Here is a 15,417-nt window from a genome sequence, read left to right as displayed (position 1 = left end):
GGTTTGAGAGTGTTATCACAAAATATTAAAACACACGGCAGCTGCACAGATCCTCAACCAGAATCTGCCAGACTTTTCACATTTCTGTCAAATACGCCAACCTGATAATGATGCTGCTACGTCAAATCACCATCTGTCTGTTTTGGATTTACTGACCAACATGTAATCATTTCATGTCTTATCAATTCAGCCATATGAAAAGAAGTAGTCACATTAATACGTATCTAATATATATATTTTTTGAAATAACAGCCAGTATTAGCTCTTGAGGATCCCAAGTCGGTGTAGTGAAATGCTTAGAACAATCAAAACATGCAAAAAAACAAAACAAAAAAAAACAACGAATTCTGCTGCTTTCCTGTCGACGCTGCGTGTTGACATCACCGTTTCACTACGGCTCCGCCTCCGCACTCTGCTGATGCTCATCCGCCACTTGCATCAGCACCATTTCTGGCATCCCCATTAGGCAGACGCGCAGAGAGAGAGACAGCCTTACCCACCTCGCCGGAGCGGAGAGAGAGGCGTGAGACTTGCCGCTACAGCATCCCGAACAGACATTTCACAGTCCGGAGGCCCCCCGCAGTCGACGCGTCGCTGCCCCAGAACCAGCCGAAGAGGAAGCCGTCACAAAGCACAGCTAGCCCACTCCCAGTAATGGAGAGCCTGTTGGATAATCCGATGAAAGCCGTTCTGTACCTGAAGGAACTCACCACCATCGTCCAGAACCAGCAGAGCCTGATCCAGACGCAGCGCCAACGCATCGACGAACTCGAGCGAAAGGTGGAGGACCTGATCGGGGAGAACCGACAGCTGCGGGACCCCCACCTCTACGTCCAGCAGCCGTCCTCTCAGCATCACCACCACCACCAACATCACCACCACCATCCGACTCAGCGGAGCGCCAGTCCCCAAGCGCCGGCCCACCTCCATCAGCACCCGGGGAGCGCCACCAAGGCAGCGGCGCACATCGGCCAGCAGCAGCTGCCGCCGCCGCCTCAGCAGCAGCAGCAGCCGCCTCCTCCTCCTCAGCAACAGCAAATTATCCATCAGACAGCCCAGCCTCAGCAGCAGCAGCAGCACCCGACTCCCACTGCGCCGTCTTCCCACCACCCGCAGCAGCTGCAGCTCGTCCCCACCTCGCCGCAGTCGCCCAAAGTGAGAAAAGCCGGCTCCGAGTCCGCCGAGGACGACAAGAGGAGCGCCTGCTGCAAGTCTCTGGTTCCGCAGACTCCAAGCACTCTGTGTCGCTCGGTTGGGCTGGCCAGGAAAGCAGAGTAAGTAGCTGTCGTGTGTTGTGTGCACAAACCAGGAGTAACGAAAAGGACTCCGTTTTCTGATTTTTACACTCACATCACGCCAACAGATGGAGATGCTATTATCGGCACGAGCTGGGAACATTTGTACATTACATTAGTGCAGCGTAGAAGACTTCATAGCTTATTTTGCAGCAAAAGATAGATGTCAGGATCAGGTTTGCTGTTTTGCTGTCCGTAATACAGCGTGACCTGAAGCTTTCAGATTGTCTATACTGTAAGTGATCACATTCAAGGAAAGCCAACATCACATAACATCCTCAAATTTCTTTTTTTTTTGGCTTGAGCCCCGCTTCTGTTGTCACAACACTCCTCTGTTTTAACAAGTTGCAAGTGCAAATGCATGCCAAATATTTTTATGTGAATGTATTATGAAAAACAGAACCTTGCAGAAAAAAGTGGGGTTTCCCCACCCCCCTGCCCCCTTTTTATGATTTTGCAGAAATATTTCAGTCTAGCTTTCTTCTGCTCTCTTTTTCTAGTTCACACCACTCAACTAGAAATGATTTTAAAACCAATCTCTCTCTCTCTGGCAGCTGCTCATAGAAAGGGATGACAATGCAAACAGACTCCTAAAAAAAAGAGAGAAAAAAAAGAAATAATAGCAACAACAAAAAGAATTTAACACAAACAACCTCAAGCAACATTTTCATTGGGTATTTCATAGAGCTGCATTACACAGACTGTAGCGACTTAGACCTCATTAGGACACCGACATGGAAATGTTCCAGAGAAACTTCAAGTGCCTGGAAGCAACGAGCGCTAAGACAGAAAAGACATTAGCAGCTGTTTGCGTGTCGCCGCGGCGACCTCTCAGAAGACGCAGAGAGGTTGAAAGCACTTGTGTTGCAATTTTTCGTTGAAGCAAAATGCCAAAACAGCCAGTCTCAGTTTATTTATTGCCAGGAAGCAGTGCAGATCAATCCGGTAGCTACAGAGAAAGTAGAAAATTCCTGGAAAATTAAGGGAATGCTTGCGTGTCGTACTCAAGCCCCTATAATCTAATGCTCCTAAATACAATTTGGTCTTATCAAATAGATCATATACAGAGAGCTTTTGTGTGAATTAGATTCAGTTTCATCTAAATATTAAGGTATTTCTACATGCTTGTTTTGTTTTTTTTTTTATATCTGGTGACATTTGTGCTTTTCCAAAACACAAGAATGTTCTTGATTGCTGGTGTGTGCGCCTCACAACTCTCCATGGTGCAGAATGTTCTTTGCCTCTATCAAGGTCACATGAATCGCCTCAGCCAGAGCCACAAACACACACGCGCGCACACACACACACACACACTCGCATCACGCAGTGCTCCAAGCCACATCTGTTTCAGTCAGCCGCATTTCCACCGTTTCCGTTAATCCACATCAATTTATCGAGCTATTGAATTGTAATTCCTAAAGAGCAAGGGTCAGAAATGGGGCCCGGAAGCAGGCACAGCAGGATGACGAATTCAAACAAAAAAGTACAGCACGAGAGATGTAAAATAAACGTCAGGAGGAGGACCGTCTGGGTTCTTTAAAAAAAATAAAAAAATAAAAAAATGCAACTTGACAGCTCCGAGGGATGATGAACAATGAGACAGAGAGAGAGAGAGAGAGAGAGAGAGAGAGAGAGAGAGAGAGAGAGAGAGAGAAAGAGAAATAGTCTCAAGCAGCTGTGCAGAGCATACCCTAATGTAAAAGCAGTGACAAATGAAACACTGGAGATGCGGTGAAGCTTTATCATTTTCCACGTAGAGCACTGATCCGGTTATGACAAGATAGCAAGTCGCCGCAGACGAGAAGTGACGCTTTTCTCTTCAAGGTGGGGCGGCGGGGGACACGAGGACACGGCGTAAACTCACCAATCAGGCACGTGTGTTCATTTGACTTTGCCATGGCAACGCAGTTGTTGGATTTTCCCTCCGCTGGAGAATCACTGCAATGAGCAGCTCATTAAAAATGCATGCGAGCTGGTAAAGAACACACATTTTTCTGCAATCCTCCCTGCTGTAGGTTGCGTCTGATAGATTTCATTTTTTGCTGAAGAAAAAGAGCAAAAGAAACAACTCAGCCATCAAACACAAGCCCAGAGTAACAAAAGAAGATGTGGGTTGATTTGATACTTCAAACGTTTCATACAACGCATTTACGTTTGGAATACTGCAATCTACGTTTTTTGTTGATAAAATTTTAATTTCATTTCTTCATTTCGTATTGTGTAATTTATTCTGCGTTTCACTTCAAAAGATTATAACTCTACTTTTTCTTGCATCTAGTAACTCTTTCTCTTCCATTAGTTGATCAAAACTTGATTACGAAGAAAACATTTTGCATCATAAGCAAAGTGAGTTTAATTTTTTTTCTCTTCACTTTACTGGGTTGTAAATATCACTGATGTGCAAAATAAATAACTTAGGCTCCAGTATAGAACCTTGTGGAACGCCTCAAGTGATTGTCAACAAATCTGACTTTCCACTATTTAGTTGCACATAATGAAATCTTTCAACAAGTTAGTTTTGAACAGAGTGTATGATACATCATAAAATTAAATAATATATCATCAATTCATTTTTTCTGCCACTGCTGTTGATCGTTTTGTTTCGAAGCCATACTTAAAATTTCATCGGCCGCGTTGCACAAAGTGAATGTTGCAGGCAGTTGGTGCTTTGCTTTACACATGTAATCAAACATTCCACAGTTTGTCTTATATATTTAATAAATATTCCATATTTAGACTTTGGTCAGCCATAGACAAATAAAAAGACAGATTTAAAAATTGGAAATGAAGAGAAACTAGCTTATCTCCAATTTTGTTGAAAGGCAAAAGATTGTCTAGCTTCATTTTACGCTGAAAACACCACACGGCAAAGTCTGATTACACTACGAGAATACGGGTATAAGCAAAAATAATACTTCATCATAAGGATTTAAGCATAATTTTTCTACACCAACTACATATTTTTTTATTTAATAATAAAAAAAAAAGAGCACAGCATCCATTTGCAGAGCTCCAAATGAAAAATTAAATGCTCGCTCATGCCCATCACACATTCATCATCTTCAGCAGTGGCGTAATTTGAAGAATGCAAATCAAGGCTTGCCTCCAGCTCTGAGCAGTGGCTGCGGTGGAAAAGTTGTTTACTGGAATGAGGCAAAACTCCCCCCCCCCCGAAAAAAAAAAGGAAGAGACGTCTGAAGTGTTGCAATTGCGTTATTCAATCTGATAAGGATTCTCAAAAGGCTCCGTTTATCTGAAGCAAGTTGCCACAAATCCCATCTTCTCTTCTTTATCCCCTTCTAATTATGTGCGTTATTCCATAATTTTCCAATTTTGACTTTTGATTATCTGCCTCCACGTTACAGTGATAGAGTTTTTTCTCTCTCTCAATGCCTAACCCTTTTTATTCAAACCTGTCGCCCTTTCCACCTCCACTTTGTCCTTCCCTTCATCAGCTAAGTGCTACAAGCACCAGTATGTCTTAACCGTTTTTTTTGTTTTTACCAATTAACCAGTCTCTGGACTGAAGCCCTTAGACCTGTTCCGTGTACGTCTTTAGAGCTGCCAAGTGTAAAACTCGGCGTGTGAGAGCTCAGCCATGTGTTCAGGAGAGAGTGACAGTAATTGTACAAGCGGTGGAGGCACGCGAGCGTCTGATATGCAGCAATCCCGTTGCCTGAGGTGGAAATCCCAGCATTCCCTTGCAGCTCTGGGTGTCTTACTGCTGCTGCTGCTAACTCCCACGCACTCTCGTTGACATGTTAAGCTCTTGTTCTCACAAAAATGCATGCAAACTGTTAACGGGGCACATGCCAGCTGGCAACCAGCCTGTGTTCCTCCACACTAGTTGTGACTCCCTCTGCACCCCACGTGCCCTCTTCCCCGTCTCCCCCCCAAACCCTGTTTTTGGAAAGCAGAATGTGCGGCAACTCCTCTGCCATTTGCTTCACGCACCTGCTTTCTTCAAAGGATGTGCAGTAGCAGCCGGTAGATGAGGATGTTCAGCAAATACACGTCTTAATACCTACTACTGCGACCAGCTCCTAAATGGTGCAAAGGCAAAATCATTTGATCCTCTCAGATCAGTGACGAAGTTTAGATCGCGAGCTACTATGAACAGCAGGCATTCAGAAGTAAGATAATTTCTACCAATAGCTCAGCAGAGCATTAAAACGCCTTAAAAAGTATTCGGTTGCTTTTACATTTCGTTACGTTACAAACACATTTCAACATATTTTATTGGGATTTCAAAGGAAATGAAAAGGTTTTGAAATTTTTTACAACTAAAAATTTAAATGAATACGAATCCAAAATAAAGGAACAATCCTGAGGAAATGCCTGTGCTAGTCCATAAAATATAAACCCCTTTAAAATGCATTGGGTTCTGTAACATACTGTCATTTTGTCCATTCCTTTGGCAAGGACAAACGCCTGCGAGGGTTAAGGTCTGAGCAAAACGTTCACAGTCCATAGTCTGCAGAGAAGGACCTGACTCATAAGTAGGAAGAAGACAGCTGAAGAACTTTGTGAACTTTTACTACTTGCTGCTGCAGGACCGGATGATAAATATTCATGAAAAAAATGTGGCAGAGTGGGGCAAAAGAATGACACGGGACATCAAATTATCAGGTGCAAAGCAAGCCGGGCAGAATATATTTACAGAGGGAGGAGATAACGTGTAACAGAAGCAGGAATGACAATCAGCAAAGGTCAGGTGTGTGGCAGCAGTGGTGGGAGAAGCAACAGAAGTGAACAACAAACAGGCAAAGTGACATCAGGAAGTAACCAGAATACAGAGCAATTTCAAGAACTGGCTTAACTTGGAAGGACGAGCTGAATTAGAGTCAGTCAAAGAGAGGCCAATTTCGTTCAAGCTTTGATGAACTATCCATGTAAAATTTCAGATGCGTTAAGGAGATGAGTGCGAGATCAGAGTCTGTCAAAAACGGCAAGCTGGGTTTGCGTGTCTTTCCAAAAGAATGCAAGTCATTCTGGGTGCTGAAGCAGGACCAGAGTGCTGACAGGAAGGGAAGCAGCGTTGTGATCAGGATTTAAAGACAAAAAAAAAAAAAAAAAAAGGGCGGGGGGGAAACTCCCAGGTTTGCCACAGCAGAACAGAACATAGAATTAAATGCAAACGTAGGATCTGGCAATGAAAAACGTTAACTACAGGAAGCTAAAATCTGAGGAAGAGTTGGGAGTGTAATTGAAACCAGGTGAGTCTGATCAGAGGATTGCTGAACAGCTGTGAGAAAGTGCTGAGAAGAGAGCAGAGGAGACAATGATTAATTACCAAAGAGAACAAAGAGAAAGCTGAACCAAAAAAACGACAAAAAAGGAACTCCAAGCCAATGGCCGCTAAAATAAATAAGCGCAGAGAACAAAACGCAAGAAATAGCTAAATAGATCAAGACAAAGAAATTAACATATTATTAAAGACTCAAATAGGAACATGGTTAGAGTGCAACGCCATATCAAGTGTTGGAAATGAAGCGATTTTAACCAAAAATGGAATATTTTGCCTTTTCAAAACTAAAACGATCAAAGATCATCTTCCAACTTAATTTGTACAAAGACGAATATTTTGGTCCTTTCATTACTTTCAGTGATTTCTACTGCTAGGTCGTCGCAACAGTGTCATTTTTCGCCCGAGTTTGGCCGCGATAGTTGCTTAAATCATATTTCAAGCAAATTATGCTCTCAAATCGTTATAAAACACATTTCCTTAGATTAGTTTTAAAGGGAAGACGCTTCAACATCTTCTTTCTCCGACAATAAGTAGCACAAATTGCATCCGGTTTTCTTCCATTTATGATAGTAGACGTATTCAGACTCGCATCTTAAAAAGTAAAACCTTTAGAAAAGCAGGAAATAATCTGCATGGTGCAATGTCACCTTTTGCAAATGGAGAAAACGTAAATTTTTTTTTAGCTTTTTTTTTTTTTTTTTGTTGTCTCTGGAGCCTAACAGAAATCCTCCTTTTCATCTCTGTACTGCAGTGGCAGGAATTCAGTGAGAAGTAGATGGGTGGAGACGGGTTGACGGAGGCTAAACGGTCTCCCAGACACTCTAGTCCTGCAAGGCTTTGCTCCTTCCTCAATCCTCCCCTCCCTCCATCTCCGTCCGCCTGGGAACCACACGTGCTCGGTTATGACTGGGCCGCCGCCGCCGCAACCCAAATTATGAATATCGCATTTGGTGGATAGTACTTTTAAATTGCTTCATTTCTCTGAGGATGTAGCTGCCGGGTGATTCCTGGCTCTGTGCTCTGCAATATTAGCTGCCTTCGTGCACCGGCTGAGGAGAGTGGGGGGGACAAATAGAGAGACCGTCCCAGGTGTCTGTTATACAACCGTGTGTGTTCACGCGTGATTATTTGTGTTTATTTCTGTCTTGGGGAGTTAAAAGGCCATTGGAAATTCCAGTGTTTGGGAGATATATGAAATAGTTTTGGCTCGTAGGACTTTTTTTCTGTTTTTTTTTTTTTCCTCAAAGCCTGGTTGGGATTTAATTTAGCTGTGCTTACGGTGGCCCTGAAGGGGAATGAAACTACTTGCGAAATAAAAAGGAACATAATTTCTTTTGTACTGCTCCTACAGAGTTTTCATTCGTAAAGGTAACCCAGCGCCTCAACATTATCTATATCATATTAATTACATTAAACAGAGTGCGCAATTACTTTGACATCTGGTGGAAATACGTCGGAAATATATGACGGAGCATTTCAGTTAACTTGCGGCGTGAATTTTGAGGACACCTCACCGCATAAATCTGAGTGAGTGAAAGCTTCGAGAACTCATTAAGAACATTGTTTAATATTTGGGCGGGTTAATGTTGCACCTTCACAGGAAGCAGCATGACAGACAGGCCAAATAATTGGACAGATTACAGAAAGACAGAATAACTCCACAGCGAAGCCCCGCGAGACCGAGGGACCCAAATGTTGCCCTACTTACCTCACGGCTAAACTGCCAAACAGCCTCTTCCCTGAATCCCTCGCCGCTATAATTTCCAGTCAATCAAAAGTGCCAAATTGGGTTTTTAACATTCACGTCTCCCACATTGTTGCCACAGAAATAAACAAGACACATGTCACTCGAGTGACGCATCGTTTTGCGCGTATACACGGCATTTTACGTCTAAGGGATATTTATGTTTTCGTTGTTGGTCGTGTTACATCGCCTGCGCGCCGAGCTGCTTTCTTCCTGGCTGGAGGTTAGTTTCATTTCATTCCTTCCCTTATTTCAGTTTCATCCGCATGCAAATTAGCTGCAAGGCCTAACGAGCAATCAGAACGGTGCGTCATTCATATGTAATCTGCATATTTCACGGTGGTGGCTGCGAATGAGAACGCAATCGGGTCGCATTTTGTGATGCACGTTGGAAACGCAGTGTCATAAAAATGACATTTCCGTCCACATCAGTTCGAGTTGAGCCGTGCGCGCTCCCGTCGGTCGTTCTCTGTATGCAGCAAAAGACCTGCAGCAGTTCTGGTGACTGATTTTACACTCAGTCACCATGTGGATGAATAAATGTTTTAGCATTTTGACGATGCATTTGAACAGTCAATAAGGACAGGATGTGCGTTTTTTTGCGGGGATTTTGCGCAGTGTTGCGAATATATCGTAGAAACAAACACTCACCCGCACTACTATTTATATAAACCTTCCACAGCAAGTTGCAGTTGAATCATATGCAACAAACGTTTGTTTGACCTCTATTTTTTGGCATGAATAGAGGAGTTTATTTAAATTGTTTGGTTTCCAGGCACTGTCAAGGACATATTTTCAACATGGTTGAGATTTATATTTATGATCTTTGCCCTTTTGACGCAGCCAACTGCGTCCCAGCTTCAACCCTCCGATCCAAACCGTCAGTTTGTGTCAGACTGGTTTACGATGTTCATGTACAACCCAGGAACCATCACAACTCAAGCGTACAAACTTAAGAGATGCTAAAATACAACTTTGTTACAGTAAATACTGAAATGAACCTGAAATCAACTGCTCCAAGACTGACAAGTATGTTGGGAAGAGTGACACAAACACATGCAGAACAAATATAATATTATGCTTTTGGGAAACCTACTGAAAGCAATAGACATTGCTTTCAGATTTACTGTCTCATTATCTTACATCAACTTTGAAGAGAAGGGTTTGGACCGCAACATCAGCATGTTTTTCATGCTTGTTTTTTTTATGCATTAGACAAGATTAAAGAAACTTAAACTAAGTAGTTTTATTGCTAATTACCTAACTTAACACACAGGGAGAAAAAAAAAGCTTATCTAAAAACAACTGTGCTATTAACATTTAAATAATATGTATTTTTCTCAGTGACTGGACAGATGGCTTACTATCTGGGACGAATGTTTGCCGGAACCCAAATCAGAGCAACACTTTTTGGTTCAGTATTTGTTTATTTTATTTGTTTATCTAACGGCCATATCAAGATCCAAAAGACATTTAGAACAATTTTACTGGCCATGTTCAGGACTCTGCAGTTAATCAAGCTTCTCATTTCATTGCAATTTTGATTCCAAACGATCACAAAAACAACAACAAAAAAAAAAAATCGTAATCACAAAAGCTAATTGCGTTGCAAGTATGCTCTTATTTTGTAGTGTCTCCAGACTGGTGCTTGTTTCCTCTCCTTCGGAGGCTGATCCCTTGTTGCAAATTTGTCGAGACATTTACTGATTTCTCAGTCTTCGCTAGCAGCTTTTTTTTGTTGTTGTTTTTTTGTTTTTAAGTGACAAGGGGCAAATCCAGAAACATTTTATGTTGTTACTGGAAGTCTCCAGCGAGTGGCCGATACATCTATTGTTCTTACTTTTCTCAACATACAGCGGGTGCTGCCATTAGCAGTAATAGTTGGCTTTGTGTAGAACAAGTCAATGCAGTTTTATCATATTCTTGGTGTGCTCAGTGGAATAATGTTAGGTGTGCATGATCTTTTATTGTAATTTCTTGCCAGTTCCTAAGTGCATCACAGAACTACTGATGCATGTATCAAACTATGAATCATCTGTGTGTGCTCCTCCACTGTTTGCCCTTTACCCTACAGAGCTGGAACTCTTGGGGGACGAACTGTGCTGTTGCATTCCTGTCGGTAATCAGTGAGCTTCCACTCTGAAGGTTCTTGTAAACAGGGAGCAATGCGCTGTTATGGAAAAAAAAAAACAGCTTCCCATCTGTCAAAGGGATTTCACCTCCTGGGGGCTTAGCGGTGAAAATCCCTCAACAGGCATTTGTCACAGTTTTGCGCCATGCGCACAATTGTGCATTCTTGCATATGTGCATATATGTACGAGTGCATGTGCGTGTTCAAATAGGGCTAGGCTCTTTGAGCTAGGCCTCCTGTCGGAGCCGTTTCAATTTGTACATCTCTCTTTTTTTTTTTTGTGGGAACTGAGCTTGCGTGCAGTCCGAGCAAACGTACAACTGATTTGAGATTTCAAGCATTACGGCTGATTCAAGCAATCCATCAGCAAAGTTAACCCAAATGTGCTAAGTTGTTCATTTTTTATTTTTTTGCAAGTCACAACATGATTTAGAAGAAGACATTATGCTCGTGTTTTGTACAAATGGCAGCAAATCTGGCCTGCATCACCGTGAACAGATGGTGAGTCATCCTTGCCCGTATAAACTGTAAAATGTTTTGGCATCACGTCGACGCCGAGGATTTTCAGCCCTCGAATCTGTGCGTCTACCGCTCGAGCTTGAGCATCTTTACGGGTCCGACTCTTTGTGATCTGGCAATTTTAAAGATGAGAATCTTCAAACGTTGATCTGCTTGCGACGTTGAGCGGAAGAGTCTGTTAAAAAGCAATCTGTCGATCAGCAATATGACATTTAAAACTCACTTTATGAAAACAAAACAAAACAAAACAAAAATCTACCAGGCTTAAATTTGATCTTAATACTTGCAAATGCCTTTCAGAGTTTTTGACGTAAAAGTGCTGGCACTGTGGCTTCCCGATTTTCAGCTGCAGCCCTTAACTTTTGTTGTCCATGCTAAAATGCTCCAGCCAAATGATGATTCATTTATGTTGGGACAGATTGGTCCAGCTGCACAGGAAAGCCTCCCCAAACCAGTTTAGTTTGCTTCTTGAGGCCTGTTATATTTATTTATTTATTTATTGGATTGAGCCCAGCGTTATCCTATCGAGCAGTTTTGCGAACCTTAGCTCGTGGTCTTTATAGTCTACTTTCTGCTCCACCTACCATTTTGATCTTGGAGGGGAAAAAACCTCCCAAAAAATTTTTTTACTTATGCTTTACAGTTACGTTCTTGGAGTATAAACACTTAAGTAAGACACTGCGCATATAAGAATATATTAGTTTCCGCTAAATGTCAGACTAACTCACTAAACATAAATACTGTAGAATAGTATGGTGAGGCGTTTCGTCTTTATGTTTAGTTTGGCTTTGAGTATAATCCCAATCGCAAACACACACGCACACACACACTGAAAAGGTTCTGCACGGACGTGCCTTTACCTGAGGAAATGTCAGGTGTGGTTAACTTCAAGGCCCTGAGTAATGTTCAAAGTCGTGGACATAAGGCTGGAAGGCTCTGCAGAGCAGATCAGAGCAGGCACTGCATGTCCAATTGGCTTTCTTGGGCTTCTCAGCAGATCACATGCAGTCTCAGCAAAGCTTCAGCTATGCTTTATTGCACTTTGGCTTAGAAGAAGAGGAAGAAGAAAAAAAAAAGACACACTCATTTGCACATGCAAAATCTGTTCATTAAAATACGATTACTTAGTTTGTTTAGTGCAGCACTTGGTGCATTCACCTTCAAATAAAATGTTCAGATTTCATTTTTAAGCATATAGCTTTGATGCCTGGTTGCACACAGTGTAGCTTTATGCTTAACATGAGCATCTGGGCCTGTTTGATAGTAGACACCAGCTGGAAGACACATGCAAACTCATGTTTCTTTCTCTGTCTTCTGTCGTTGTTGGCTCGTCTTCATCATAAATCATTATCACTCCTCTGTGGGAGACGCCACACCGACGACGAGTTGGTGCCAAATAATCAGAGTGACGGAGATGCAGCAAATCAACATATAATTCCTGACTATTATTTCCAGGGTTGGAAGGAAAATAAGTGTTCTGTCCCACTCCTTGTTGTTAAAACATGACTCAAATAAAGGGTTCTTAATCAAGACTGACCTATGGTCGATGCGATTGATGTAAACAGATCCTTTTTTGACATTTTAAAGAATTTCTCTTTTAACTGCCAAAAGAGAAATGAGGATGGGCCATTTCTGTTTCGGTTCTGACTTTTTAGTTTGATGTGCACAGAGCTCAGCACCGCGATTTCTTTGATTTACTGTTACCAAGAATAATTCAAATATCACAAGCTATGCAGTAATTATGGCAAATGAAAACAGTTATAAGTCCCACTATTGAAAACATAATCATAGAAACGTAACTGACAAATATTCCTGGGGAAGAAGGCATTTCCCATAGATTATTTTTTAGAACTGATGATATATGAGGCCTTTACACTTTACCTATGAGGCTTAGTAATTTTTTCCTGCATAGCAGCATTGTTGGCTTTTGCAGCCACACATCCATTTGACACATTCCTGTTTGAAAAGGCGTCCTTTTCATCAAGGAAACAAAGCCTTTTCTGGTTACAACATCAGGTAGTCATACTCTGCTGTTACAGTATCAAACGGTTATCTTAATAGAGTTTTTATTTGAAAAGGACATGGTCTTCAAGGTGTTTTAGAACTATTAGGCATGGAAAATAATGAAAAGTTAGGAGTGTGTTTTGTTTTGTGCTTCAAAGTTGTTGTTTTTTTGTCTCCTTTCTCTGAAATTTGGCTCTTGTCGAGCACTGACCTTGCACTCTGGCCGGTAAATACCCTATTGGTGGACGGAGCTTTGTAAAATAGACGCTGTATGCTGGGGCACTGAAAGCAGAAAAGTGGAGAGAAAATATTTAGCCTTGAGTGCTGTCATTGTTCTTTTTTGGTTTGTTTTATAGAGAAAAAAAAACAGTGAGACAAACATGAGTGCATGTTTCAAACTGTGTCCGTGGCAGTAAAGATTTTAGTTGTCATAAGGAACTTTTCAAATACAGAACCAAACATAAAGGCTGCAGAAAAAAAAAAATCAACTGGTATTTTGCGTAACATGGAAGTAATTTAATTATTATATTGTTTTTTTTTAAACGACATAAATATGTACCTTAAAAACAGAAAAGCACAAAACCATACTGTATGTTAACACTTACAGATGTCTTACAGATGTCTTTGCAGGGTTTGTTAAAGATGACAAATTAGAGCTAGTTTAAATTAGATCATTCATTTCAATGTTTAGCTAGCATAATAAATTACTGGCAAAATAAAATAAATATCCCATTCTGCAGAATAATGTAATATGTTCATCTTTGGAAATTGAAAAATGCGGCATCCTCCTTTGTGGACACTTCCCAGACAGAATACTGTGAGGTTGAAAAAATGCAGTGTATTGAAACCTCATTTTCCTTTACATCTGTCTAAACCCAGCGTTATTGCTGTCTGACCCAAAGTGTTAAGTGAGAACACTTAAAGCTCTGAAAAAGACTATTTTAGCCCCGTATTTGACACAGGGAAAGCTGAGATTTGGAGGGAGCTGTTTCTAAATCTATAGTTTGCTTTGGTGTATACAGAGAAAAACAGTTATGGAAGTGTTATATAACTGATTTTCTGACAATATTTCTTTGTCTGAATATGAACATAAAAGTTTTTTTTTCTCCTTTGTTGGCCTTTCTCTTGGGAGAGCAGGTCTTACTCTTTGGTCCATCTAAAGCTCTCCCAAGTTTCACTTACAGAAGGCAGGCTAAGCCGCTTGGTAAAGCCCAAGTCTGTGCTGACATGAAGCTTTCAGGGAAATTTTGCTTACTGAACAAATTTACAAAAAGAGTTGAAATGGCAGGCTTCCAATGAAGAAAACCTATGTATTTTTGAAGAATTGGATACCTGAGAGGAGATTTAGGTTAGGGATGTGTTTTAAAGCTAATCCACCATCATGCTTAAGCCATCATTAATACCGGTGATGGTAAGATTAACCGGTTTTCGTCGATGCACGGAAATGCACGTGACACAAATGCATTAGTAAAGCAGTTTTAAATGTCTGATTTATAAAGGAAAAATTTTAATTACGCCGGATTTTACCTCATTGTATTGGTTAAATTCGATATTAATGTACAAATGCAAATAAATAAATAAAATGAATTATTGACCAACTAGCGCTTCCTGTAGATCGGAAGAGGACGAAGCTGTGCGGTTTCGCGCACGCGCTTAATTACCACAACAAACATGGCGGAGCAAGCGGAACCGATATATTCACCGCCACACTATGGCTTTTACAAGAGAAACGGACAGCTTGATAAAACAAATACGATTTGTAAAATGTGCACCCTTTATCGAGTGCACTGGAAGCACGACTAACCTTATGACTCACTTGAAAAGGCGATATAGGATCAGGGTGGAGACGCCTATCAGTTCATCGTCTTCAGAGGCAGATCACGTCGTTCTTCTTCCTTCGGCTCCGCGCATGGTGAGACTAGCATTTCGTCCCTTTTTAGCGGATATTTGGCTATTAATATCCGCAGTGCGAAAACCACAACTTATGCTGTATACTCCTTACTGGTTTTTGTGTGTGGAAATTTTGCGCATGCGCACAACGCTGGAGGGCAAAAAGACTGTTGCCCATAGCCGCGCTGTCGCAGTAGAACATTTCCGTGAACTAAATGAAACTTGGGGAAAGGGAAAAATAACGCAAAAGAACACCTCAAAACCACTCGTATTCTTCATTTTCCTCGCTCCCAGTGTCGGCTAGGCTGCACGCAGACTGGCTGCCATAGCAACTGACAACACGACACTACGGCATATTATGTATCAGGATTCAATGCCAAAAAACACTCAAACATTTCCCACGCAAAGATTATATGATGATTAATAAATGATTGAAATTTGAATTGCTTCATTCATTTTTATTAATGAAAAAATATGTAAACAAATATATTTTTCAGCTAAGTTCATTTAAATCGAGAGGCATCTTTTATGAGGACGTAAAACCTATATAATTGAATCATTGGTTGATGAGGATGTTAAATATATC

The 15,417-nt window shown here is 41.3% G+C and overlaps 1 protein-coding gene and 1 long non-coding RNA gene across 5 annotated transcripts in view; one reads left to right on the top strand and one right to left on the bottom strand.

Annotated features, from left to right (window-relative positions):
* The first annotated feature begins 421 nt into the window (after positions 1-421).
* iqsec3a (IQ motif and Sec7 domain ArfGEF 3a) overlaps positions 422-15,417 on the top strand; it is a 90,099-nt gene continuing 75,103 nt past the window's right edge. For 2 of the 4 annotated variants that reach the window (XM_008400653.3, XM_008400651.3), the window contains exon 1: positions 424-1,274. In XM_008400653.3, the coding sequence (XP_008398875.1) occupies positions 655-1,274 (620 nt within the window). In that variant the 5' untranslated portion in view covers positions 424-654. Of the gene's footprint in view, positions 1,275-14,713; positions 14,854-15,417 lie in introns of those variants that run through there. The other 2 variants (XM_008400649.3, XM_081603824.1) reach the window with 2 other exon arrangements.
* On the bottom strand, positions 10,806-14,843 carry LOC103459246 (uncharacterized). The gene is made up of 4 exons (XR_532706.3): positions 14,746-14,843; positions 13,153-13,223; positions 11,798-11,983; positions 10,806-11,112 (listed from the first exon to the last, which is right to left on the bottom strand). It is a non-coding gene; the product is annotated as an uncharacterized LOC103459246 (long non-coding RNA).

Source organism: Poecilia reticulata, chromosome 23 (assembly GCF_904066995.2).
Source record: "Poecilia reticulata chromosome 23, P_reticulata-male-v2, whole genome shotgun sequence".
Lineage (NCBI taxonomy): Eukaryota > Metazoa > Chordata > Actinopteri > Cyprinodontiformes > Poeciliidae > Poecilia > Poecilia reticulata.
Note: the sequence above shows the minus strand (reverse complement) of the source record. Positions and strands in the feature narration are given on the sequence as shown.